General features: G+C 37.3%; 2 protein-coding genes across 2 annotated transcripts; both read left to right on the forward strand.

Annotated features, from left to right (window-relative positions):
• Positions 1 to 14,542: 14,542 nt before the first annotated feature.
• Positions 14,543 to 21,970, forward strand: LOC113664992 (tolloid-like protein 2). Its single transcript, XM_089199518.1, has 6 exons — positions 14,543 to 14,708; positions 14,944 to 15,100; positions 17,124 to 17,278; positions 18,262 to 18,418; positions 19,490 to 19,644; positions 21,801 to 21,970. The coding sequence occupies exons 1-6, from the start codon at positions 14,543 to 14,545 to the stop codon at positions 21,968 to 21,970; spliced, it is 960 nt and encodes a 319-aa protein (XP_089055644.1).
• Positions 21,971 to 23,015: 1,045 nt separating this feature from the next.
• Positions 23,016 to 24,994, forward strand: LOC149048666 (CUB and peptidase domain-containing protein 2-like). The gene is made up of 3 exons (XM_089199520.1): positions 23,016 to 23,124; positions 24,182 to 24,338; positions 24,832 to 24,994. Exons 1-3 carry the CDS (start codon positions 23,016 to 23,018, stop codon positions 24,992 to 24,994), a joined length of 429 nt encoding a protein of 142 aa, XP_089055646.1.
• The last annotated feature ends 1,813 nt before the right edge of the window (positions 24,995 to 26,807 follow it).

The raw sequence follows: 26,807 nt of genomic DNA on the forward strand, positions 1-26,807 counted from the left end.
GCGTTAAGAGTTTGATTATAATAAAAAAAAATTTAGTTAGATTCATAAGTGAAAGAAGAGAATTCCCCTTTCCGCAAAACTCTCTCAACGTGCATATCAGGATAATTTTTTCTTACTCATAATAGAGTTGGGACAAGAAAAACATGTTTCATACCATGGGCACGTTGCTGATAGCGCCAAGGGCGCATAACATTAAGCTTAGTTCTGATCTGGAAGATGACATCCTTTTAATTTTTATATCTTTGTTCAAACAAATCTGCAAAAGGTACCTTGAAATCATTTTCAGCCGCTCTTTCTTAGTCCTAAAACAACAGATACCTTGGAACTGGTCATAAGTCTGCCCTTTCTCGCCGTTACTCTCAAACTTACCATCGGCTTTCTTTGATCATCGTTGAACATTATTTATATCAATACCAAATTAGGGGGCAACCCACTTTTTGTTTTAAAAACATGTTTCATTCATAGAATCACGTTCTAAGTTAAGAAACAAGAACTCTCTATAGATTGCAAAAAATGCCACATCAATAAGGCCTAAAATAGGCAAATACAGAAATCTGTGTTTACAAAAACAGTAGATTCAGTATGAAACGTCTTACGCACCTCACCAATAGAAAGATAGAATGATGTTTGGTTATATTTGTAAATTAAAAGCTGATGTATTTCTTTTTGGAAGATGATCTTTTACGAGATCTGCAGAAGGAAGAAAATTCTTGAATAAAGAAGCTTTTTCGTTATTGACACTATCTGTCAAGCCGTAAGGCTTTTCTACGACCAACATGAAATGGCAATTGATCTAGTCCATACCAAATCTAACTCGAGTAGCTGGAGTCAAATAATAACTTTCCTTTCCTAGAGAGCCTTTAAGTCAAATGAATTTCTGTTCGACTTATTTAAGAAGTTGTTTCTTACACTTAGTTACGCGGTGAAAAACAAATTGATATACAGGATTGTATGAACTCTATCTTCCTAAATTCATAAATGTAAATAATTAATTTCCCCTTTTACTATTTGCCTCACATTGTGTCGGCATGAAGAATCATTTTTTTATCAGCAACCCGGCCACAAGCGCAATTACCCACATTTAGGTCAGAAATCTTACCTTGTATGTGTTTGTCTGTGTGAAAATCTCGTTTTCAACTACGAAAATCCTGGGCAGGTTGTTTCAGCTCACGTTCATGAATGCCCCTCAATATATTGAATTTTAAACGTTGATTCATTGGGACACATTCGGTAAAACGCAGCTTTTCTATGTTGGAAATGGCAGTTTTCCGACGTTTTGGCGCATGGTTATCCCATGGGGTCATATCAATGACTCTCTCACCGTTATGTTTGAAATATATGTCTTTAAGGAAGACTCATGTTTACCTCATCTCCCTGTCGCTACTAAATGATAAAAGTAAATAATATACGTGGAATTTGTATGCTTCCTTTTCCCAAAGCAACTAAGTTAATTCCCAAATGAGCGTAAAAGACCGCAGTCATAAGGTACACTGCTAGGGGTTAAGATAAATACTCAGAACTTTAATCGCTTGAATACATTCATATCTTCGGATGCTTACGGAAATACTTTACAACTAACTCCACTAATAGACGTGGATTTCTTGTGGATGAAACTACTAGGCGTTTAACTTTTTGGAGAGCTTCTTTGAAAAGTATAAAAATAACAAAGGCTAAAGCTGTATGAAATTTTCTTGGGTCAATTTGAAACGTAGAGTAATTTACTATTGATCCCTTAGCCAGACAAATTTTTTAGGACCAAGTAACATTTTCATCTGTTTTCTTTAAGTTCTTAAAGTTTCTCAACGAGGTAAGACAATTTGCATGCTTACTATATGGCAGTGTCATGGCGCCATGCGATCGATTTAAATGCAGCATTTTTATATTGGACTTGATTTCATACGGTGTCCTGTGTTTATCGTTGAACGCTTTTTTTCCCCAATCTTAAACATATGGTGTGCAAATATCTTTAACAAGCCGAGTTTAAGTTCCGTATCGAAAATTTGCGGACCAAGTCATGTTCCCTTCTGATTTATTGCCAAAGCCATGAAAAAGGGGAGAGTTTGAGGTTTAGATAATTTAAATCACGGACCGGGAAAAAAAGCTACGTAAAACATTTGTGTTAATTTTTACCGTTTTTTTCCCCGTTTTTTACCGTCGCATCAATATCTTTGACTAACTCTTATCGAGCGGGAAGGGAAGAAGTTCTGCTAGCTTAAGGTTTAAAAATGGCAACTATGCGAGTGAGCTCACTGATGCTACAACTGAAGGGATTTTTGAAGCCCCAATGTCAGCATGGTGGATGAATCTCTTAACGGTTGACAACAAAAAAATTGAAACATGATTCACGAAATTTCCTCTTCTAGACCAGCGAGCAATAAAGGGGATTTCTGATTCAAGCTTTTGGAGCTCTAGGAGCGGGCAAGTTTGATGAAAATCAACTAGCTTGCAGCTATTGTTGTGATTCATTGAATTCATTTTCCAGCTTGTGAATCTTTCCCCAACAAACACGCGTTTAGCAACTCTTGTTACCCTCAGGAAGCCCCACTAGCAAAGTGTAACTTGGAATAACTTGTAAAAAACAATCATTAACGCGAATTGTTTATTTCTAACTGTTGTGGTTGCTTACAGAGACAGCTTTGGATAGGTCTAATTGTTTTTGAAATACATGGAATCCAAATGGTTTATGCAAGATAACTAGTATTGTCGTTTGTTTTTATGTCACCTCATGAGAGATGACAAATACAGAAATGAGAAACACGAGTACTAGTTTTAGGGTATGAAGCATTGCCGTTTGTTTTTATGTCACCTCACGAGAGATGACAAATACAGAACTGAGAAACACGAGTACCAGTTTTAAGAGGACAAGAAAACGTTGTTGGTAAATTATAAGTACTTTGGACGCATCCTCTCTTAGGAACAGTGCCTTCTATTGATATTGCGCATGCGGGCTGTGCATCGCGCTATGGCAAAGCCTGCTCGCACGTGGTTGTTAAAACTGCGCTTACGCATTGATCACGTGAGAGACCGATATTTACTACATTTGAAGCATCTAAGATAGATAAGGCAGAAATACCTTTTGTTGAAAAATAATTTCTCCAGATGCAACTCTGTTGTAAGTCATTAATATGGGCCAATTGAATTACTATGCGCCTTAAGTCAGAGAGAATGTAATTTCTAAGTTAGAACCGTAACCTTTGGCGATGACTGCTTTTTTTAAAATTTCATTTCTTGAAAGGCTTTCATTGAACATGAAGTCAAAATGTAGTACAGCTGCAATTTGAAAATGTTGCAAAATTCGATCGTCAACTTTTACAATCGTTCATGGAAAGCTCGGTATTAAACCAAAATTGGTTGAGGTTCTAAATAAAGAAAAGAACTTTTTATAACATAGCGTGCGTGCTTGCCCTATATAAGTCCAATTGAGCCGCTATGAACAAAATCTTTAGTTACGTACGCCCGTGTGTAAATAAGATGACGTGATTTTTTCTACCTGGCTTCAGAGTTTCCGTCCTGTTAAGCTGCAGTGCAGTTTTCCTTCTCTTTGAAATATGGAAGAAACCAGCGAATAACTGCCCAATTTTTCAACCGGCATTGACCTTTTAGGTCCTGATCCAACAAGCAACAAAAATAAAGCCGAAGAAAACTCGCAAGTTGCACGTTTCGCAAATTTGTCGGAAGACCAGCTGCAGCAAATTTTGCCAATTTTGCTAATGTTTAGAGTTGCTCTCGGCTGCGCCTCGAGCTACTCTTACGCATTTTTTGTGCTCTCCAAACTTCCCAAGTGCATCCCTAACTCGATATACGCACGCTAAGCATGAAAAAATTCTTAAATCATTCACTCCATTGTACCTCCCTTTAAATCAAGGAGAGGTGATAAAAGTTTCGACTGGGTGAAAGTATCAAGAACGGTTCATGTCTGAACTACTTAACCATGAAAGGTATCACTTTTGCAATTGTAGACAGACCTTCCTTTCCCGGAATGCATCAAATCATTCTGAGAGGCGACTGAAAGTAAGTGGCAGAAGAATAGAGAGATGCGAGGCTGTGGAACTACGTAATTTCCTCTTTATGAACTCATCTTACAAAAGAGAAAGAATTCAAACGAACAAAAATTTCATTATTAAGCTTATCTAGTTTTAGATTTTAAAGGAAAAACATCGATGTAGTATAAGTATGTGTAGGCATCTTATTTCAGTACGAGAACAAATCGAAGAATATGAGTCCTTTGGGTAGAGATATCTGCACAAATTACACACTAAAATATCAATTGAGAAGTGGCCTCCCTGCAACGTAATAATGGCTGAAAATATTCAACAATGACCGTCTAGCTCATTGGAAAAGAGCAATATTTTAATGTCTTTATTTCCCGTCCACATCAAGCTCCAAAGATCGTTTACAATTACAAAAAGGCAAATTGGGAAGGGTTTCGCTCTGATCTTTCCAATGCCCCATGGGACAATATATTCTTAGAGAACAATCGGTTAAGAATATACGAAAGTCATATATTTATTAGAGAACAATGTTGAACAAATGTGGAATAAATGGAAAGAATTGTGCTTTGCTGCTGTTAAGAAAAACATCAATACACATCATTTGAAAAGAAAAAGAAACGTTGCTTGGATAACATCTGCAATTCGTCGCCTTTTTCACAAACGGAAACGCTTATGGAAAAAAGCTAAATCGTCTCAAATTCAATCTGACTGGGAAAAATATAAGCAGTGCAGAAACAAGGTCAAATCTGAAAAAAAAAGAGCTATTGGCACCATGTTCAGTCTCTTCAAAACAGTAGTAATCCTAAACGTTTCTGGACTTTCATAAAATCTAAGACGAAATCACGATCTATTCCACCTGAAGTATTTCTGGAGAACCAAAAGGCTTCAAACAGCCTCGGTAAATCACAGCTATTCAACAACTTCTTCTCATCGCTTTTTACAGAGAGTCCTGGTATTCCTTAGAAGTTACGTGACGATCTTCAACCCTTTACTGATCAAGTTATTTCAAGTCTACTTTGCTCTAAATCTGAGGTCGAGAAATTGCTCATTGGTTTAAACGTTATAAAAGCTCACGGTCCGGATGAGACATCAGCACGTATGCTTCGCGAGGCTGCACAGCTATATCATAGTCCTTGACAAATTTATTTAACTTTCTACTCCAATCTGGCACCTTGACTGTGGAATGGAATCTGCTCACGTCACTCCAATTTTCTAAAAGGGCCAAAAAGATCTCGTCAATAGTTATCGTCCTATCTCTCTTACGAGTCTGCCTGTAAAGACCCTGGAAAGACTGATATACAATCGCATTTTTCGATTTATTGAATCAAATAATCTACTTAGTAGTCATCAGTATGGCTTTCGTCCTGGCTTCTCCTGTACCTCTCAGTTATACACCTTTTCTATGAATGGGCTAAAGCATTAGATAAACGCCTCTCTACGATGTAATATTTCTGGACTTTGAAAAGGCCTTCGGCTCAGTTCCTCACGACCGTCTTCTACTCAAACTAGAACGCTTTGCCTTATCGGCTCTCTACTTTCCTGGCTATCCAATTTTCTCCTTGGTCGATCTCAACGTGTTGTAATCGGGGGCTGCCAATCTGACAAGGCGCCTGTCATATCTGGTGTTCCACAGGGGAGCATTCTTGCCCCCCCCCCCCCCCCCTGTGATTTATCCTGTAGGTCAATGACATCCCTGAATTTTTATCAAGTCCTGCAGACATGTTTGCTGATGATATGTTAATCTATAATTACTGCCCTCCATCTGAAACGTCCATCACTGCCCAGGAGAGTCTATATAAAGTCACTGATTGGTGTGGCTCGTGGCTTTTAGGAACAAATGCTGACAAATGCGAGTCCATGAAGTTTACCAGGTCTAGAACTCCCTCTCCGTGCAACTACACTATTACTACACTACTCACCCAAGTATCTACGAACACACAAACATCTTGGGGTGGTTCTTTCCGATGATTTATCTTGGAAACCCCACGTACTGTCTGTTGTTGCAAGATCGAACAGATTATTGGGCTTACTCAAGCGGACATTTGGATCTCACTCTAAGGCTCTTTTTACTGGTTATAAAGCCATGATCCGTCCAATACTCGAGTACGCCTGTCAAGCGTGGAATCCTCACCAAGCACATTTGATTGAAAAACTTGAATGCGTGCAAAGGAACGTTATAAGATGAATCATTGGTAAAGACACTCCTCATGAAGACCGACTGAAATCCTCGAAACTACCGACGCTAGTTCAGCGAAGAGAGTTTCTTAGTTTGGTTCAGCTTTTTAAGTTCATTAAAGGACACTGTAAACGCTAATGATTACATATCCTTCAGTAACAGGCAATCAAGAAAAAGTCATCAGGTTAAACTCTGTAAACCATTTTGCCCTACAGATATCTTTAAGTATTCTTTTTGACACAGAAATATTGACACGTGGAACAGTTTACCGTCATCACTTGTTGAACTTGACTCAATGAATGCTTTTAAGAAAGTTCTAAAATCAACATTATTCTACTAGGCCTATAATTACAAAATTAAATTATTCTATGTATTACACATCATTTAATTATCATTTCAAACATAATTCTTATATTAGATATGTCTTCTTTACTTAGATTTTATATTGATATAGATATATGCATGTATGTAAAATGTTTCAGTATGTATATGTATATTGCATAGTTTTAAATATTTATATCTGGGGTATAGTTTACAATGAGGATTAAGTTCCTCCCTTCTATAACCCTTTTTCAATAATAATATGTTATATGTTATTATTTAAATAAAGTTGTTATAAATAAATATAGTCATGTGTCTAAAGTGCAGTAGGAAGTGGTGTATATCCTTACTAGATAAAAAGAAGAACTATTTGATGCTTATGCAAAATGTCGTTATGACTCAGAACTTTTTTCAAAACATAAGGTCGTGCAATTAAGGTGCTACAAAAGGAGTTTGATTTCCTGCTGGGATGTAAATCTTTAGAGTGGCGTTTAACAGATCAATTCACCATTGATTCGTAAACTGGTGTGGTTATCTGATATACGACAATTACAGCAAAAATGAACAAAGAAGCAAACGTTCTAAGGTAATATATGAAAGCTTTACATCCTTAGGTTTTTAAACACCAGAATGTGTCAGTCAGGAGAAGTGTTAGATAGTTGGTACAGTTAGCTTCAAATTGTAGCTGTAAGCTTCTACACATGTGAATATATCGAAGCGAATGTACTTTTGAGTGTTTAAACAAAGTGCTTAAGGATTGCTGTATTTTTTTCCACTGCACAATTCAGATGGAAGTGGAACCAGTTATTAAGGAAGAGATTTTACTTTCACTACATTTGGCAACTAGGTCTTCGTTTAAGTTATGTTTTTTCGTATACGTGCCTGGCGGCAATAATTTTCCCCCTTTACATCGCCATACGTCTTTAAAAGCCTGAGAAACTGTCCATTTCGAAACTAGAAGTGCTGCGTTTTACCCCAAAATTTCCCACTGAATTAATAATTAAGGGGAATTTATGGACACAGTGCATGTGTTAAAATTACCTGTTCGTAGTTTTGTGAATGAAGAACGAAATTGTAAGGAGGCCGCACAAAACCCAGAAAAAAAAAGACGATGTCGAATGGCGTCAAGAACTTAATAGATAAAATAAAAGCTAAGTTTTCTGTTTGTCTCACGATGTAGTCACATGTGATGTAGATCGCGACGTTTCGACTGCATACTGCTAGTCTTCTTTAGGCGACAAGGTCTTATAAAGCATGATTCTCTGCTGTGATTAGTTGTTTTTCAACAGCTCTGATTGGTGCATTTCGATCCTTGCTGTTCACTCAGTGATTTGCTTCCCCGGCGGTCCGCTGTCGCACGGCTCTCCTGCTGTTGTGTTTTTTGATCGTGGGCATCCACGTTTCTGGAATTTCTATTCCACTATCCCTGTTGATGTTGTTAGGGTGAAGCCTCATATGAATTGCCTCTTTGACCCTGCGCGTGTAGTAATAGGGGTCACGATCAATAAACTTTATTTTTACTTTAAAGATACCATGATCTCGTTGTCTAAGATCGTCTCATTGCTGACGGTGGATACGAAGTGGGCTGAATTGGTCACTGTGTACTCTGACTTTCCTGTTAAAGGAGACAAGATGTTGGCTAAGTAAGCAGATAAATTATATGCAAAGGTGTTTACGCACTACACGATAGGTCTTAGCGGTACATCGACCATATGGATCTTTGGTAAACCGAAGATTCTAGGCGGCTGTTTGTGTCGGGGTCTGATCTTGTTGTAAACGAGCTCTGATTGATATCCGCTTCGCTTCAAGGTAAGCAGCTTTTCGGACAACTTACGGGTCAGACGGTCTTTCGGATCTCTGTGGAGGAGTTGGTACTGTCCGTTCTCAATAAGCGTAGACATCTTAGCTCGGTAGGTGTCGGTATCCATGACTACGCTAGTGCGCCCTTTGTCCGCTGGGAGGACCATAGTTTAAGCTGAAGTAGGAATTTGATGAGGGAAAAAATAATTTCAAATTTTCGAGGCAGTAAATAAGAATTTAATATACTTTTTTTGACTGTTTAATACCTGCTCGGTCATTTTATAAAAGATTAAAGGTTGCCTCACTTTAGTGAGTGTGGCACTTCTGAATTTAAAATGTTTGATAGACAGCCAAAAGAAATTCCATTAACTGCTGCAATTAACTTTAAATTGTCTACGTTAACCTTAAGATATTTGAAATCTTTCAACCGAGTAAGATTTGAGAGTGTGCCAACTGATCGCAATATGCTTAATGACGGCAACTTTTGCTCTTAAGCACAACTCAATCAGGACTTAAACTAATTATTCCAGAAATTGGGAAGCTGGCAAAAGATTCTTTTACGTTCATTATAACTTTAATGAGACACCTGACAGAGATAGGGCAGACATTAATCTTTGTTTAGAAATCGTTTTTCCAAATGTAACGGTGTGATAAGTCATTAATATGGCCTTACTGAATCATTATGCGCCTTAAAATCCGAGAAATTGTAATTTTCAGGATGGAACTGCTGCGTCTGACGTTAACTGACTCATTCAAATTCAACTCCATCAACGGCTTTCGTGAAATTGAAATGAAATTATCTGTCTTTGTTATGGACAAGCAGCGAAACAGCACAAAGCGATAAAAAAACCGGAAAAAAGTTTACAAGGTAAGACCCTCAAGTTTATCGATATGGGATATAAACTATTCAGCTCGCTTAGCCAAACTAGCATGAATTGTATGTCAAAAAGCAACGTGGAGCACGCTACAAGAGCAAAAAAGAAGGCTTTGGAAAAACACGAAGATGCAACATATACGATGTATGACAATTGGTAGCTCTAACATGGGGATATCTACTTGTTTAACTTCATTGTTCAGGATAAAAGTAAATCCATTCTTTGGCTCAAGCTTCTCGGGTTAGATTTTTCAAGGAGCCAAACCATAACTGTTTCTGTTTAGTTTTAGAAATTAGAAATGGTTTCACAGGTGGTGTCCGAAAAGAAAACCTTTCTTTGTTGAAGATGACTTAATACACAAAAGATTTGTCGCCGCGGTGTGTAAAGTTTTCAATAACGGGTTATGTCTAGAATCACTCAAAAAAGAAGTTAGAAAGAACAGAAAATTATCTTCGAGACTAAACCAATCTAGTTTTAAATTTAAAGGACGAAATAGACATGCTATAGGTAACTATCAGCTAATATTACCAAGAGTAAAAACCCGGAGACATGAGGGTCGTTTCAGCAGATATTTTTGCATAAAAAGCAGATCAAGATCTCGATTAAGGTGCTGCTTCCAAGAAATGTTATTCGCTGAAAATAGTCAACAACGATCATGTTTTCTAATTTCGAGAAGAAGTTGGCAATTCACTTTATCTTCTGGGATATACTAAAAACAGTAGTAAGGCCTTGCTTATCCAATGCACTTGACTATGGGGGAGATTTTTCATTGATGAAAAATAGAACTATTTGATGCTTAATCAAATTATAATTGCAAGTGAAGCGTATTGTTTTGTTTTCAAGACAAAACGTGGCGCAGTTAGGCTACCAAAAAATGAAATTTCTCGCCGCGATGGAAAATTTCTAGAAAGCCACATGTCATATTACAGATCGATTTGCTATTGATTCGTGAACGGGTGTGGTTTTTTCGTACGCGCTCACAACAAACAAATGGACAAAAATTTCTAAACATAAATGAAAACTGAACATAACTTTGGACTTTTCCATTTTTGCCTGGCGATAGTTAACTTAATTTGACTCTCTTTTGATGGCTAAGAATTAAACACTTGGAAAAGTCAGCTACAAGAAATGATAGCGTATTGGCGCAGTTAACTTCAAATATGAATGTATTCAAGAGAATAAAAATTTGAGTGTTTCAACTTATTGCAGAATGCCTAATGCGTACGATGTTTCTCTCTCAGCAAGTTGAACGAATCGCTTTAGAGAGGAAGAATATGGCAATCATTGTGGATTTTCATTTATTATCACCACATTTTGGCATCTAAGAAAGATGGGGCAGACATAACTTTTCATTAGAACAAATTTTTCGTTACACATTTATAACAGCAATAATTTCCCTTAGTGATCTTCCTGCATCGTAAGTCGGAGAAATTGTAGAATTTTATGGTAATGGCTGCGTTTTACTTGATATGAATCATTAAATAGATAATGGAAACTCAATACATCGAGGGGAAATTATGGACATGAACCAAAATTTATTGTGTAGGATTTTGTGAATGGAAAACAAAATTTGCGAGGATCGCGCCACACGGTGGTGTGTAACGTACTTACAAGACAAGACCCTAAAGTTGATCACAATTATAGGTCATGAACAATTTTGTGCCTGCTCAGTCTGAGTTTTTGTGCCAAAAGGAACGTGAAGCACGTTACAAAAGCAAAAGGGGAGAACTAGAAAAAACAGAAAGATACAAAATTTTGCACACGGTCTAACAATTTTCACCCTCAACACGATCTCCGCCAGGAAATGATATTTCATAATCATTCAGGAAAAGCTCCATATTAAACCGGAACTTGTAAAGCAGGAACGTCAAAGGAAAGGACATGATTATACATTTTAAGTTACTTCCTTTTAAGTCACCAGTGGTGATAAAAGTTAAAACTGCGTGAAGGTTCCACGAACGGAGTATGTCTGGAATTACTTAATGATGTAGATATTTTAGAGCAGCCTTCCTCTGACGTATCGCTCTTATTAAGTCATCCCAGAGAGGCAACTAGAAACAAATGTCAGTAGAATGGAGAAATATGTGGCTGTCAAAGTGCGTAATCTCCTCTTTATGAATTTGACTTTCATGAGAAGGGAATAGACATACTAGAGGTAAATATAAGCATCTAATTTTAATGAAAGTAAAAATCGGAAGACACGAGGGTCGTTTTGTGAGAAACGTTTGCATAAATGAGAAATAAAGGTCCCAGTTGAGGAGTTGCTTCTCTGCAACGTAATAATGGCTGCAAATAGAAAACGGTAGTCATGTGCTTTTAATTTCAAAAGGAAGTTGATAATCTATTGTTTAGTCTAGAATATTCCTAACAGCAGCATGTCCGTGTGTATTCAACGCACTTGACAGCGGGAGAGATTTTTCGTTAATAGTGTGCTGGACTATTCACTTCAGTTAGTTTAAAACGCAAAACGGGAATATTTAGGCTTCTAAGTTACGGGAGCTCATTTTCTGGTCATTGACACCTAGAAACCAAGGGGTGCCGTCATGACGAGGATCTATTTCAGAAGTCAACGGCTCTTGTAGAAGACGCATTAATCCATGCTAACAGTCTGTCACACTATGGGGAAGTCACTGCTAAATATGAGTAGCCTACGCTACCTCAAACAACTTGAAATTCCTTATTTGGGTAAGGCTGGTCTAGCTTGAATTAACCAAGCTAGTTAAACCAAGGTACGGAAACGAGTCAAGATCAAAAACCGTTGTTCCACAGAGTCTGAAATCCCTGAAGCCTAAACTGTTCGATACCAGATTCCCATCCAAGACGAACAACCATACAAAACGCCCAGGAAAGACCCACCCCCCCCCCCTTGCAAACATCTCTTAATTCTACTTTATATCATGCAAGTGTGCTTCCCCCCACCTGGTCGCTCTAGAAAGCCACAACCATCTGTTACGCTGGATGTGGATTACATGTAGCAGATTATCGCAGCAAATTAAATTAAGCAGATCAATCAGATCATCACCATGGACTTAATCAGCGGCTCTAACCAGATGTGCATTCCATGCGGCTTCATAAAGTACTATGGGGTTGCGATGCAATTTTTGAAAGAAATTGATTTTCTTTATCCAAACGTCGCCTATAGTATAAGCAATTTTGTATGTAAGTGCACACTCCACCGCCACCTCGATTTAGTCCATCCATCCTTTAAGTGGTTTTTTCATCCATCTTTTCATTCATTCTCTCATCACTCCATTCTTCCATCAAGCTTTCCAACCATCTTTCCATTCATCCAGTTATTCTTTCATTCATTTTTTATTTCTGCATCCCTTAATCTTTCCACTATTTAAACTGGTCATCTATTTATCAGTCCAACAACCTCTCCATCAATTCATTTACCCATCCATCTCTTTCATGTACTCGTCCATTTATCAACTGTTTGAACCACACGTTTTTATTGTTCTTCTTTCTACCTGGTTTTGTTTCGGTCAAGTGTGTTCACAACGACCGAAGCAACGAGGCAACAATTAACAAATAGAGAAGCCTTGACTGTGCTCTGTTCTGTTTTAAAGCGCGCAGGAAGCGGCTAGAGTATTCAAGAAATATAGGGAGAAACACGAGACCTAGTCGGTGTTTCTCCCCACTTCTTGAGTGCTCTAGCCGCTTCCTAAGTGCTTTAAAACAGAACAGAGCAGAGTCAAGGCTGCTCTATTTGTTTTATAATAAAGCATCCGTTAAATTTCCCAAGCAAACTCCCAAGCATTACCTTCAATTTTCAAAACAAACTTTATTTCCAAAGCGAACAACAGTGTCGTCAGCATGCTCTCTACTCTCATAAAGCACGCTACAATAAGCCAATCAGAATCCCTGTTAGAATGGTTCAAATAATCTGATTGGCTGTACAGGACTAAAGCTGTCAAAAATGTCAAGCCATCAAAGTTCAAAAACCATCAAAGTTCACATTCTACAATAGTTTAAAAACTTGAATAGTTCGGCAGGTCGAATTTAACACTTCTGCCTGAAGTTTTTTAGTCTCTAATACAAAATCTGAAAGTGAAATGCTAAGTGAAACTCGGCAGAATTGTGACTCATAAAAAACACGCAAGTTTTTTCACATGACAAGTAGAAAACAAGCAGTTCAAGGCGGGTGTTTTATGAGTGAACTTCAGCCGAATTCACCGAAACATAAAGATCACTCGGGATGACAGCGCCGTGACACTTGGCTGCAGTGACTGATGTGGCCTTCCACTCAATACATCGGAAAGGATATCAGAGCGAGCTCTAATTTTTTCACTCGAAGGGCGGCCGATGTAGTTCCTGAGGCTTGCTTCACTGCGATGACCAAAGATCGCCATGATGAGCGAGCCGCTGTGGACCTCAGCGTGATCGCACTTGCTCTGACAGTATGAATTAGCATGAATTTTAACAGTTATGCCAGTTTGGTGATATTTTTCATCATTACTGTTTTGTTCTGTTTTGTTTTTGATTACGAAACTTCACTTGCTATACGAGTGTTAGCTGTGTTTGATTTTTATTACAGTACATAAGCTTGCCATCTAACTAAGCATGAAAACCTCTAAAACTCGGACCGTCCATTTCGTTTTCTCCTTAAGGTTTTCGTCTCTGCTCACGTTATAATAACGTAAATTACGGCGCCTGGCCTTTTTAAAAACCTTTGTTTGGTTCTTCTGTTGCTACTTGCCGGCTCGGTTGTTCCGAAATTTCACTTTCAATTAACGAAAAGAAGCCAGAGAGAAGTCCCGGAAAAGGTCAAACATAGTACAATTTGGCAGATGGCGTGACAGCTTTAGCTCAGCTCTTTGCTCTATACCCTCATAGAGCACGCTCTTTCAACCGATGACAGCACGCGTTATATCCGAAATTTATTATAAAACGTAATATTAAACAGAGAAATTATCGTTTTCATTCACCTAAATTTTTTTCTTTTCACAGTAATTAGGTTTGCGATGATACCTTTGCTTCGTGGTACATCGTTTCTTATTATTTGGTTGCTTACGAGGAATCATCAGGGTACCTCTGCTACACAAGGTTGGCTTACTTTTCTGATTTGTTTTCAGTTTCTACCAGTAACATTAAGGTTATTTTCTTATCACTATCCAAAGAAAATTTGTGCTAAGTGCTGAGCCACATATGTATCGCCATGTTAACTTTAGAGAGAACAGAAGAGCCTCTAAAACAAGTCTGCGAATCGAATTTTAAACAAATAATATTGGAGGATTTAAAAATCGTGAACATATTTCAAGATTCATATTGCTTTTGTCAAAGAAAAGATTTGGAAAAGATTCATGGGTTTCTGAGATTTGACTCGAGCAAGTTTTGCCTATTTCTTTGAGAGTTGATGAAAAATCATTTGTTTAAACATGATCAAGCTAACGCTAACCAGCGGTATTTTTCTTAGTGAATGCGCTACGGGCTTCGCGTTGTCTTTCCTCGAGTTTATGAAAAAGCATCTGTTTCCGTTGTCTTTTCTCAAAAATCACACAAGTCACATCATCCATCGACTGATAGTTCTCGTTGAAATTAGAGGTAAGGAGGAAATCCAGAAAAGAAGAACTGAAAAAGTAGGAAATATGGATAAAATTAATTCACTTTTAACTTGATTATGCAATTAACCAATGCGGCTTAACACATAACATGACAGGAGTTATTGAAAACTGATGTCCACGGACGTGAACTATTTTAAATCATATTTTCCCTTCTTGTTTAAACCTTATTAATAGTATACAAAACACGTCCAATAGATTATTTGTTGTTCTTTTAGGTTGTGGTTCCTTGAGAAACAACTCACTACAGAGTCCTGGATATCCAAACAAGTACCCAAGAAATATGGATTGTGTATATCAGATTGCCATTCCTCAAGGCATGGCTATGAGGATTTATTTCGAAAAGTTTGAGCTGGAGGATTCGTTGGAATGCCGGTTTGTAATGTTTTAACTCGTCTAGTTGATCGATATAACTTTATTTAGAACCAGGCACTTGATTCTTTCAAGTTTGACTCTTTTTATAGGAGCTATGACAAACAGTTAACGATTTGTGCCTCCGGAAACAGGCAATTTCGTTTCATGAGAATAGCAACGTTTTCCGAGGCACAGCAGAGGAAAACATTGAAATTTAAGAGAAAATTGCTATTTGTTGATTAGGTCAGACAAGGGGCATTTTCTCTTTCTCACACCTGAGGAGACTTTTGGTATTTAAAAAGGCCTGATTAGTTTGATCCTACACAGCTAAAAGTTGCGTAGCAACGAAAGGTTATGTTTAGATTCATAAACAGGAAACCGCAATTTCCCTCGAAAAATTAAAGATTAGGCTCAACTTCATTTTAAAGTTTTACAAAACTTCGAAAATAAACGTGAAATTAATCCTTAATTGCACATTCGTTCACGCAATTGCATCTACAAGTTGTCAATTTATTGGTGAATTAAATGTCAGCGCATAAGAGCGCAAGACGCTGCAATGCTGAAAATTTGTATTTTACTGTTTTGTTTGTTTGTTGTCTTTTATAATCATTTGGTTTCTCAAGACCGGCAACTTCTTGTTGAGAAAAATCAACAAAACGTGATGCAATGTTGCCCTCACGGAGACTTTTAACCGGAAACAGTTTCATAATGTCATCGCATGTCCCCCACAGTATGCAATGAGGGCCTGCACTGATGGGATTCAATTTCAAGACTTGCATATTCTCATACATTCAACCGCAGACAGATCACACTATGTGATCGTGGTTAATAATTGTTGACGTGAGACGAACGAAATCTAATATGGTTATGGATAAAGCTCTGAAAACTGCGTATCTAAATTATATCTGAGTCCGAATATCTGAATAAAGTTAAATGAAATGTTCATAGACGAATTTATGATATTTTGTAGCCTTTATGGGCCATTTGAAGCATCTTTTTACAAAATTACTTTTGGCCGGAGGCCGCTTGGAGAAGAAGGGGAGACAAGGCTTGCAACTTGATGGCCGCCAGTTATGACCTCCTCCACTCTAAACTGGAGCTAACGCCAAACTACAGAAAATTAGTAACGATTCTTGATCGATGAGGTTTTTCTATCTTTTCACCGAGTTTGAGCGTCATCCCTCCAACGTTTTCCAAGAAAATTGATCCTGAAATGAGGAGTATAGCCTTCTTTAATATGATTGGTGCCAAATTCAGCGACCAAAGGAATTTGAAGCATGCAGACCGTACCGATTTACGTTACCAATCAGCGCTTGACTTAGTTTTGAACCGCGATGGGCTTTTACGGGAAGTTGCTGCATCAGGGCAACATCTCATCGATCAACAACCATCGCTAATTAGGAGAGATTTTCTGTGGTTTAAAATTAATTCCGGTAGGAGTGGAGGATGTCGTAGCTAACGGCCACCAAGTTGCAAGCCTTGTCTGCCCCTCCTATCGCAACGTCCTCCGGTCGTAAACACATTCGTTAAAAGACGTTTGAAACGGCCCATGAAGGCTAAAAACATCAGTAATGGGATGATTAACATTTTATTTCACTTTATTGAAATATAAATATTGCATTTCTAGATATGCAATTTTCAGAGCTATACTCATAACTGTCAAAGATTTTGTGCATCTCATGTCGACAAATATTAACCACGAACACAAAGTGTGGTCTGCCTGTGATTCAACCTCAATTTCTCAATCAATCTTCATGTTATCGACACTTCACCTTAGTTCGTCATTTCCTTTACCTTGTTTTTCCACATTTCAAACTAGACCATACGCAAGATTTGGAGAAACAAACCAGATTGCTGCACGTGTAGATATCCAATCGGATCTAAAGTTTCTTACATCTGGACAGCTGTTTCCGCGATTAGCGAGAGCAATGAACACGTCAAAATAATAGGCATATTTACAACATAAAAGTGTAGTAAACCTTACGGGGAGAAAATAACGAGTAACTCTTTAAAGTGTATCGTTTTACTTCTCCTTATCTTACAGTTTTGACTATGTAGAGATTTTTAACCAGAAGTACTGTGGAGAGAAGACTGGAACAACGATGGAAATAAGAGGAGGCTACGCCGTGATAAAATTTCATTCAGCTTCAGATATTCAGAGAGGAAGATTCTCGCTACTGTTTACTTCTATCTTACCAAGTGTGTACAATGAGCTTTTATACTTTTTACTTATAAAAAAACTAGTAATAGTTTTCATTGTATCTGGCTGGTAATGATATAATAACTTTTTATAGCCTTCTAGGAGTTTTTTTTGCCCATGTGTCAGAAAATCGAGAAGGTATCATAGAATTCGCGTAAAGTCGTATCGGAAAATATCAAAATTTTGTTCTCAACTTAAGGCAACTAAAAGTTTCAGAGCCTCAATCTGTATATATCGAATATGGTGCCAACGACGAAAGGAGTCACATCACCAATTTCCCTCCCTTTTTCTCATAATTAGCTTTTGCTTTGTAAAGACCGACAATGTAGTATGTTTCCGCTGGAGGCTATCACAAGAAAGAAAGTTGGAATTACCGCAATTAAAAATTGAAGTGAGCTGCTCTGACCTTGCTTTGCGTTTAGAGACTGAAATTGGCAGAAAACACCGGGAACATAATCGAACGAGCAGTAATTTGTTATTTTACCCTTTAAATGCTCTAAATTCCCACTAAAAACTTATTCTAGTAACTGATTAAGACTTATCTGGGATTTTACTAGAGGAACTTTTGCCTATTTCTTTGAGGGTTAATAAAAATTATGGGTTTAAGTATGATCACGCCAGCATTAATCAGCGGTATTTTGCTTAGTGCATGCACCGCGGGCTCCGTGTTGTCTTACCTTGACTTTTATCAAAAGTCACACGAGTCACATCATCCATCGACTGATAGTTCTAGTTGAAAATAGGGGTAAGGAGGAAATCCTGAAAAGACGAGCCGAAAAAAGGAGAAAACTTTATTTATGATTGAGTTATTCACAATTTGGTTATGCAATTAACCAATGCAGCCCAGCACATAACATGGCAATAGTTGTCGACAACTGATGTCCACAGACGTAAAGTCTTTTTAATCATATTTCCCCTTCTTGTTTAAACCTTATTAGTAGCATTCAAAATATGTCCAAGGGATTATTTGTTGTTCTTATAGGTTGTGGATCCTTGAGAAACAACTCACTACAGAGTCCTGGATATCCAGACAAGTACCCAACTGATATGGATTGTGTATATCAGATTGCCATTCCTCAAGGCATGGCTATGAGAATGTCTTTCGAATATTTTGAGTTGGAGGATTCATTGGCATGCAGGTTTGTAATGTTTTAACTCGTCTGGTTGATGCAACTTTATTTAAGGCCACTGGATTCTTTCAAGTTTGACTCTCTTCTAGGAGCTATAGGAAACAGGTAATGATTGGTGCCTCCGGAAACAGCTCTTTCGTTTCCCGAGAATCGCAACGTTTTCCAAGGCAAAGGAGAGGGAAATTCCATACTTGTTGATTGAATGAGACAAGGGGCATTTTTTCTTTATCACAAAGAAACTTTTGGTAATCAAGCAGGCTTGATGATTTTGATCCTAATTGGTGAAGAGTTGCGTAGCAACTAAAAGTTGATGCTTACATTCATAAACAGGAAACTGCTATTACCCTCGAAAAATTAAAGATTAGTCTCACTTGCATTTTCAAAGTTTTACAAGACTTTGACAATAAGCGTGAAAGTAATTCTTAATTGCCCATGGATCTACAAATTGTAAATTTTTTGGTGAACTACATGTCAGCGCATAAGAGCGCAAGATACAATAATGCTGAAAATTTTTATAGTACCAACCAAATCGGTCTAAAATTAAATCTCCAAACTTCAGAGAAAAAAAATTGGTAAATTCCTATAGTTACGCCTTTTTTTTCCTTGCACTGGGATAAAATTAACGAGGAGTTTGTTTTATTTGTCTGTTGAAACTTATCAAAATCTTTGTCTTTTCAGGGTATCTTTTTCCACAGAAAGCTTTTGATAGTTTTTGTATTTTATTGCTTGTTTGTTTGTTGTCTGATGTAATCTTTTGGTTTCTCAAGACCGCCAATTTCTTGTCAAAAAAAGACTTTTGCCTGAAAAAGTCTCATTGTGTCATTGCCGGCATATCACATTTCTAACTGGACCATACTCAAGGCTCGGAGAAACAAACCAGACTACTTCACAACATTGAGCTGATCGAATCGGATTTAAGATTTCCCACATCTGGACAACGTTTTGTGCGATGACCTAGGGCAAAACAACACGTCAAAATAATAGGGCATATTTAGAACATAAAACTGTAGTAAACCTGACGGAGGGAAAATAAAGAATTACTCTTTAAATAGTGTAGTCTTACTTGTCTCTATCTTACAGTTTTGACTATGTAGAGATTTTTAACCAGAAGTACTGTGGAGAGAAGACTGGAACAACAATTGAAATAAGTGGAGACTATGCCGTGATAAGATTTTATTCAGACTCAAGTGTTCAGAAAGGAGGATTCTCGCTGCTGTTCTCTACTATCTCACCAAGTATGTACAACGGACTTTATCCTATTTTATCATAATAAAAGTAACAATAAATATCTGCCCCTGCCAGGCAACGATATGATTTTTTATTGCCTCCATAGGGTGTCTGGCATAGATGCCAGAAACCGAGGAGGCATCATAGAAGTCGCCTATAATCATATCGGGAAATTTCTAAAGTTTTGCGCGCTTACTGGTATTGAGTAAATTGTTGCTAGGATCGCTATGTTTTGTGGGAAATTGTTTCAACCACGATGTCTCTACGCTTCCTTCGAGTCGCTTTTAGATAGTTTGCAGAGGTGAATATTATCCTTTCATGTATCATCTTTAATGCAAAAGTCATTTAACATTACCACTGTAGAATTATGAAAGACCATCCAATGACATGAGAAAATTTCCTTTAAACCTGTCCGAGTTTATTTCTATGATAAAAATCTTTTATCATTAAAATGCAAGGACAGATGTGGTGGGAACTTTAACTAGTTGTAGAAGAAATTCTAACAAGTTTGTAGGTGATTTTTTCATGTAGCTTGGAGTTAACGATGAAATGTTATAAAATAGCTGTGCAGTAACAGAAAAGCTTTCCAGGTGATCTTAAGTAATTTTGGCAAGCGTGAGGTTACTGCTTTTGCTTTGGAAGTCGAAGAAGCCCCCGAAAGTACTAAGGAATCTTGCTTGTCTTCAATAAAAGAATTTGCTGAATTTGGCACCGATCATATTAAAGAAGGCTATACTCCTCATTTCAGGGTCGATTTTCTTGGAAAACGTTGGAGGGATGACGCTCAAACTCAGTGAAAAGATAGAAAAACACCTCATCGATCAAGAATCGTTACTAATTGGAAGATATTTTCTGTAGTTTGGCGTTAGCTCCAGTTTAGACATTCAGGGGCGGTTATTTACATGAGGTCTAACCCAAAGCACGGTTTTACGCAATCAATGAGCCTCAGGCCCTCTCTATATGAAGGTTTATTTAACTTAAATGACGTTTCGCTGTTAGCTTTCGGTTCTCTTGACACTGTTTGCAAAAAAAATGTTCACATAAAAGGTTCAGAAACATTGAGGATATTATAGAACGCAGTTTTGTTTAACGATGGTTGAACTTTGTTCACATAATAAGCCTTTAGTGTCCAGTTTCATGTTTGTTATGATGCATACCGTTAGTAACAGATGGTAATTCATAACAGTTGCACTTCTGCATATGTTTTTGAATTGGTTTGCATGTGTTGCCTTTCAATTGAAAAGAGCCATTGGCTTCTACGGAAAGGTTTTTCCAAAGCATCGAATTTTACAACTGTTACACTGTAATATATATGATTATGGATTAGACGCATTTATTTCCTTCATTCCCTGTTGTTACATATGTGCTTATCTGTCTGAAAAAGAAACCAAATGTTTTCAGGCCTTTGAAGTAAATCAAAGGGAAAAAAGGGCAGCAACAGCGAGGTTGCGGTCTATGTACGAAACGATCTTGCCGTAACGAGAAGGGACGACCTTGGACCTTAAAGAAACTGTGGTGCTGCGTTGGTGGAGGAGTACAACTAGATAGTTTGGTTTTATCAGTCGAAAGTAAAGGGGGATTCTGCGGCACTAACCTCAATCTACTACTTCCATGAAGATCATTGTCTTTCATACTTCTGCGATCTATGAAAAGACCGAATCTGTTTCCAACATAAAATTCTGTTGCATTCATCGTGCTGTTTTCCTTTCCAAATCCTCTGAAGACCTCTTCCCACATATCTCTTGTCATCATTCCTTGACTGTAGACCTTATTTGGGATGTCTTCTCGCTGTCTCTAACACCAGCGACATATGGCTTGTAAAAAAGAAGAAGAAGAAGAAGAAGTACCTTCATTAACCTCCTTGGAACACTGATGCTCTCATTGATGATTGTGTCTGATCCCCCCTCTACTGAGATTGTCTTGAGATGAATGACGTGCTCGCACATGAGTCTCTTTCCATTTTCGTAGTCAGACAAGGCCTGATTAATTAATCAATAACTTGATTATGCAATTAACCAATGCGGCTTAAGATATAACATGACAGTGGTTGTTGACAACTGATGTCCACAGACGTGAACTATCTTTTGTCATATTTTCCCTTCTTGTTTAAGCCTTTTTATTAGTATTCAAAACATGTCCAAGAAATTATTTGTTGTTCTTATAGGTTGTGGTTCCTTGAGAAACAACTCACTACAGAGTCCTGGATATCCGTACAATTACCCAAATATGGATTGTGTATATCAGATTGCCATTCCTCAAGGCATGGCTATAAGGATGCATTTCGAATATTTTGAGCTGGAGGATTCGTCGGAATGCCGGTTTGTAATGTTTTGACTTGTCTGGCTGATCGATATAACTTTATTTAGTACCACTTCACTCTTTCAAGTTTGACTCTTTTTATAGGAGCTATAACAAACAGTTAACGATTTGTGCTTCCCGAAAATCTCAACGTTTTTCTAGGGCAGAATAGAGAGAAGCATTGAAATTTAAAGGAATATTACTATTTTTTGATTGGGTGGGTAGCAACGAATGGTTGATGTTTTGATTAATAAACAGGAAACCGCAATTGCCCTCGACAAATTAAAGGTTAGTCTCAATTGCATTTTTAAAGTTTTACAAAACTTCGAATATAAGCCTGAAATTAATCCTTCATTGCACACAGGCCTAATGAATTGCATCTAGAGATTGGAAATCCATTAGTGAATGAAATGTCAGCGCATAAGAGCACAAGATACTACAATGCTGAAAATTTTTATAATGCTAACCATATGCTAAAATTTAATGTCCAAAAAAACAAAAAAGTTGATTAACATTTTATTCAACTTTATTAAGATATTCAGAGCAAGAGGTAATCAAAACATGCAATTTTCAGAGCTTTATTCGTAACCCTCAAAAGTTTTGTTCGTCTCGTGGCAACAGTTGCTAACCACGAACACATAGTGTGGTCTGCCTGTGATTCAACCTCGATTTCTCAATCAATTTTCATGTTATCGACACTTCACCTTAGTTCGTCATTTCCTCTACCTTGTTTGTCTACAATAACAAACAAAGAGGGAAATTTTTTCGAAATGTCTTTTTCAAAACTGTTACTCACATTTTCAACTGGATCATACACAAGGTTCGGAGAAACAAACCAGATTGCTGCACAACGTGTAGCCATCCAATTGGATCTAAGGTTTCTTACATCTGGACAGTGCTATGCGATTACCTAAGGCAAATGAACTCGTCAAAATAATACGACATGTATTTAGAACATGAGAGTGTAGTAAACCTTACGGGGAGAAAACAACGAATAACTATTTAAAGTGTATCGTTTTACTTGTCTCTCTCTTACAGTTTTGACTATGTAGAGATTTTTAACCAGAAATACTGTGGAAAGATGACTGGAACAACAATTGAAATAAGTGGAGACTATGCCGTGATAAGATTTCATTCAGACTCAAGTGTTCAAGGAGGATTCTCGCTGCTGTTCTCTACTGTGTTATCAAGTGTGTAAAATGAGCTTATACTTTTTAATTATAATAAAACTAAATATAATTCTCGATATATCTGCCCTAACTGATAATGATATAGAAACTTTTTAGAGCCTCCGAGGGGTTTTCCTGCCAAAATGCCAGAAAACTGAGAAGGTATCATAGTAGTCGCGTATAGTTGTATCGGGAAATATCCAACTTTTTTTCTCAACTCAAGGCAACTAAAAGTTTCCGAGCCTCAATCTGCATATATCGAATATGGTGTCAACGACGATAGGAGTCGCATCACAAATTTCTCTCCTTTTTTTTTGCTCATAATTATCTATTTATTTTGTAAAGACCGACAATGTGGTATGTTTCTACTGGAAACTTTGCTACCGCAAGAAAGAAATTTGGAATTACCGCAAGTCAAAATTAAAGTGAGCTGCTCTGACCTTCTTTTGCGTTTAGAGACTGAAACTGGCAGAAAACGCTGGGAACATAATCGGACGAGCAGTAATTTGTTATAGTTCCCTTTGAAAATCTGAATCAAATGTCCCTTATTGCAAAATGCTCCGAATCCCCACCAATTACTTATTCTAGTTACTGATTTCAGACTTATCCGAGATTTTGCTACAGGAATTTTTGCCTATTTCTTTAAGAGATGATAAAAATTATTTGTTTAAGTACGATCAAGCCAGCAATAACCAGCGGTATTTTGCTTAGTGTATGCACAGCGGGCTCCGTGTTGTTTTTCATCGAGTTTGTGAACAAGCATCTTTTCCATTGCCTTTTACCAAAAGTCACACGAGTCACATCATCCATCGACTGATAGTTCTGGTTGAAAGTAGGGGTAAGGAGGAAATCCAGAAAGGACGAGCCGAAAAAAGTAGAAAACTTGGATAAAATTCATTATTCACAACTTGATTATGCAATTAACTAATGCGGCTCAACACATAACATGGCAGTAGTTTTTGACATCTGATGTCCACAGACATAAACTCTTTTTAATCATATTTTCACTTCTTGTATATTATTTCACTTTTTAGTAGCATTCAAAACATTTCCAAGGGATTATTTGTTTTTCTTATAGGTTGTGGTTCCTTGAAAAACAATTCACTACAGAGTCCTGGATATCCAAACAAGTACCCAAGAAATATGAATTGTATATATCAGATTGTCATTCCTCAAGGCATGGCTACAAGAATGTATTTCGAATATTTTGAGCTAGAGGATTCGTGGGAATGCCGGTTTGTAACGTTTTGACTTATCTGATTGATCGATGTAACTTTATTTAGTACCACTCGACTCTTTCAAGTTTGACTCTTTTTACAGGAGCTGTAACAAACAGTTAACGATTTATGCCTCCCGAAACAAATAATCTCGTTTCCCGAGAATCTCAATGTTTTTCTAAGGCGGAGCAGAGGAAAACATTGAAATTTAAGATAAAACTCCTATTTGTCGATTGCGTGAGACAGACTTTTGGTAATCAAAAAGGCCTGATTAATTTGATCTTAATTGGTGAAGAGTTTGGTAGCCACGAAAGGTTGAATCTGTTCCTCACATTTCAAACTGGACCATATGCAAGGTTCGGATTTAAGATTTCCCACATTTTGTTTGTGCAATTACTGAGGGCAAGAGGACATAATAGGGCATATTTAAAACATGAACTTGTCGTAAACGGGGGGGAAAACAACGAATAACTATTTAAAGTGTATCGTTTTACTTGTCTCTCTCTTACAGTTTTGATTATGTAGAGATTTTTAACCAGAAGTACTGTGGAGAGAAGACTGGAACAACAATTGAAATTAGTGGAGACTACGCCGTGATAAGATTTCATTCAGACTCAATTGTTCAGGGAGGGGGATTCTCGCTTCTGTTCACTACTGTGTTACCAAGTGTGTAAAATGAGCTTTTTATATTTTTTAATTATAATAAAATAAGTTATAAATATATGTCCCTGCCTTTATTGATATTATTTTTTCATGGCCCTAGATGCCAGAAAAACGAGGAGGCATCGTAATTGTCGCCTATAGTCGTATCGGGATAATATTTTAATTTTGCGCACTTACTAGTAACGGGTAGATTCCTATGAGGATATCGTTAGGTGTTATGGGAAATATTTTCAACCGCAATGTTTCTGCGCTTCTTTTTGTGTCGCAGGTGAATATTATCCTTTCAGGTATCACCTTGAATGGAAAAGTCGTTTAACACTCTGACTTCCAAAATTATGTATCAGACCATACAATACGAGATATGAAAAAATTTCTTTCAAAACCTGTCCAGCTGCTTTTGCTTCAGAAGTCGAAGAGGCCTCCGGAAGTACCAATCAATCTTGCTCGCCTCCGAAGTATTTGCATTCATAAAAGCATGATCAGTCAGTATAAGATGACGTAATTTTTTTCAATCCAGTGCCTCAGGCTTTCTCTTAAAGAGGGTTGATTCAATTAAATAAATTTCCTTTCACTGTTGGCTTTTAGGGCTCCTATTGATAACAGATATGCTTTTAAGTATTCTGAAGGGATTACCCTAGTTAAATAAAGATTTGCTACTGCTACTGCTTTCGGTTCACTTGACACTGTTCGCAAAAATAAATGTTCAGATAAAAGGTTCAGCTGATGTGAAGATTATTGGGACCCGGTTGTGTTAAACAACGGTTGAACTTTGTTGAAATAAAATGTTTGTTGTCACACATGCCATTAGCAACAGACGGCAATTCTCATAAAAGATGCTCTTGTAGATATTATGTTAAATTGGTTTGCATGTTTTGCCTCTCCATTGAAAAGAAACATTGACCTCTACGCAACAGTTATTCAGAAGCATCGAATTTTACTATTGTTACACTGCGATATGTATGATTGTGGATTAGACGCATTTATTTTCTTCTTTCCTTGTTGTTACATACAGGATATGGGTTTATCTATCGGAAAAGAGAAAAACAAACTATTCTCAGGCCTCTGAAGTTAATCACTCTATAAAATTAAAACACACTTTCAGCCCAGTAATGGATGTGGGTTAATTAAATACAAAGAATGCTTATCCTTTTAACTGGTTATCATAATAATTAATTTTTTCAAAGAATTGTCATTGTACCTAGCAGATTATTGGGTTAGGTGTGTCGTTCTCGTTCATGATTTGTGTTTGACAAATGAAAGTAATAATAATGATAATATTGATAACAACCATAATGATAATAACAATAAAAACAATAGTAATAACAATAATAATAATAATAATAATAATAATAATAACATAGCGCTTTATCTGACAGCTCATGCGGACACTTTATAACACTTTTCAGGGGACTTTGGCTAGACTGCATCGAGCAGTTAACAATATTTTTTTCTTGAGAATGCCCCCAATTTCGAAATATTTTTTGAATAATGTCCTTTATCGAAAAGAGTCTATCCAGTACAGTTTAATGAGTTTTTCTTCCAAAGAGATCAATGTCATGAAAGATATTCGCCTCTATAAATTCTGTAGGAGCAACACTAAGCAAAGCGTAGACAAGTCGTGGTTAAAAATTACCCATAACACATTGCGATCCTCTTAAGTCAATACCCGATACTACTAAGCGTGCATAACTGACGCAGAGTCGATCGATACGGTTTAGATTGCCTAGTATATTTAAACCAGGATAGTTTTGCCCACTGAATGAACATTCTGGCAACTACTATGATGCGTTCTTGGAAATCTGGCCTCTGAATTAGACGCCCTGT

Source organism: Pocillopora damicornis, chromosome 3 (genome assembly GCF_964200805.1).
Source record: "Pocillopora damicornis chromosome 3, jaPocDami1.2, whole genome shotgun sequence".
Lineage (NCBI taxonomy): Eukaryota > Metazoa > Cnidaria > Anthozoa > Scleractinia > Pocilloporidae > Pocillopora > Pocillopora damicornis.

Coding starts and splice junctions, on each gene's coding strand:
- LOC113664992 (XM_089199518.1), top strand. CDS start 14,543: ATGATCAAGCTAACGCTAACCAGCGGTATTTTTCTTAGTGAATGCGCT. Junction 15,101..17,123: donor GAGGATTCGTTGGAATGCCG/GTTTGTAATGTT, acceptor CTTATCTTACAG/TTTTGACTATGTAGAGATTT. Junction 18,419..19,489: donor GAGGATTCATTGGCATGCAG/GTTTGTAATGTT, acceptor TCTATCTTACAG/TTTTGACTATGTAGAGATTT.
- LOC149048666 (XM_089199520.1), top strand. CDS start 23,016: ATGACTGGAACAACAATTGAAATAAGTGGAGACTATGCCGTGATAAGA. Junction 23,125..24,181: donor GTTCTCTACTGTGTTATCAA/GTGTGTAAAATG, acceptor TTTTTCTTATAG/GTTGTGGTTCCTTGAAAAAC. Junction 24,339..24,831: donor GAGGATTCGTGGGAATGCCG/GTTTGTAACGTT, acceptor TCTCTCTTACAG/TTTTGATTATGTAGAGATTT.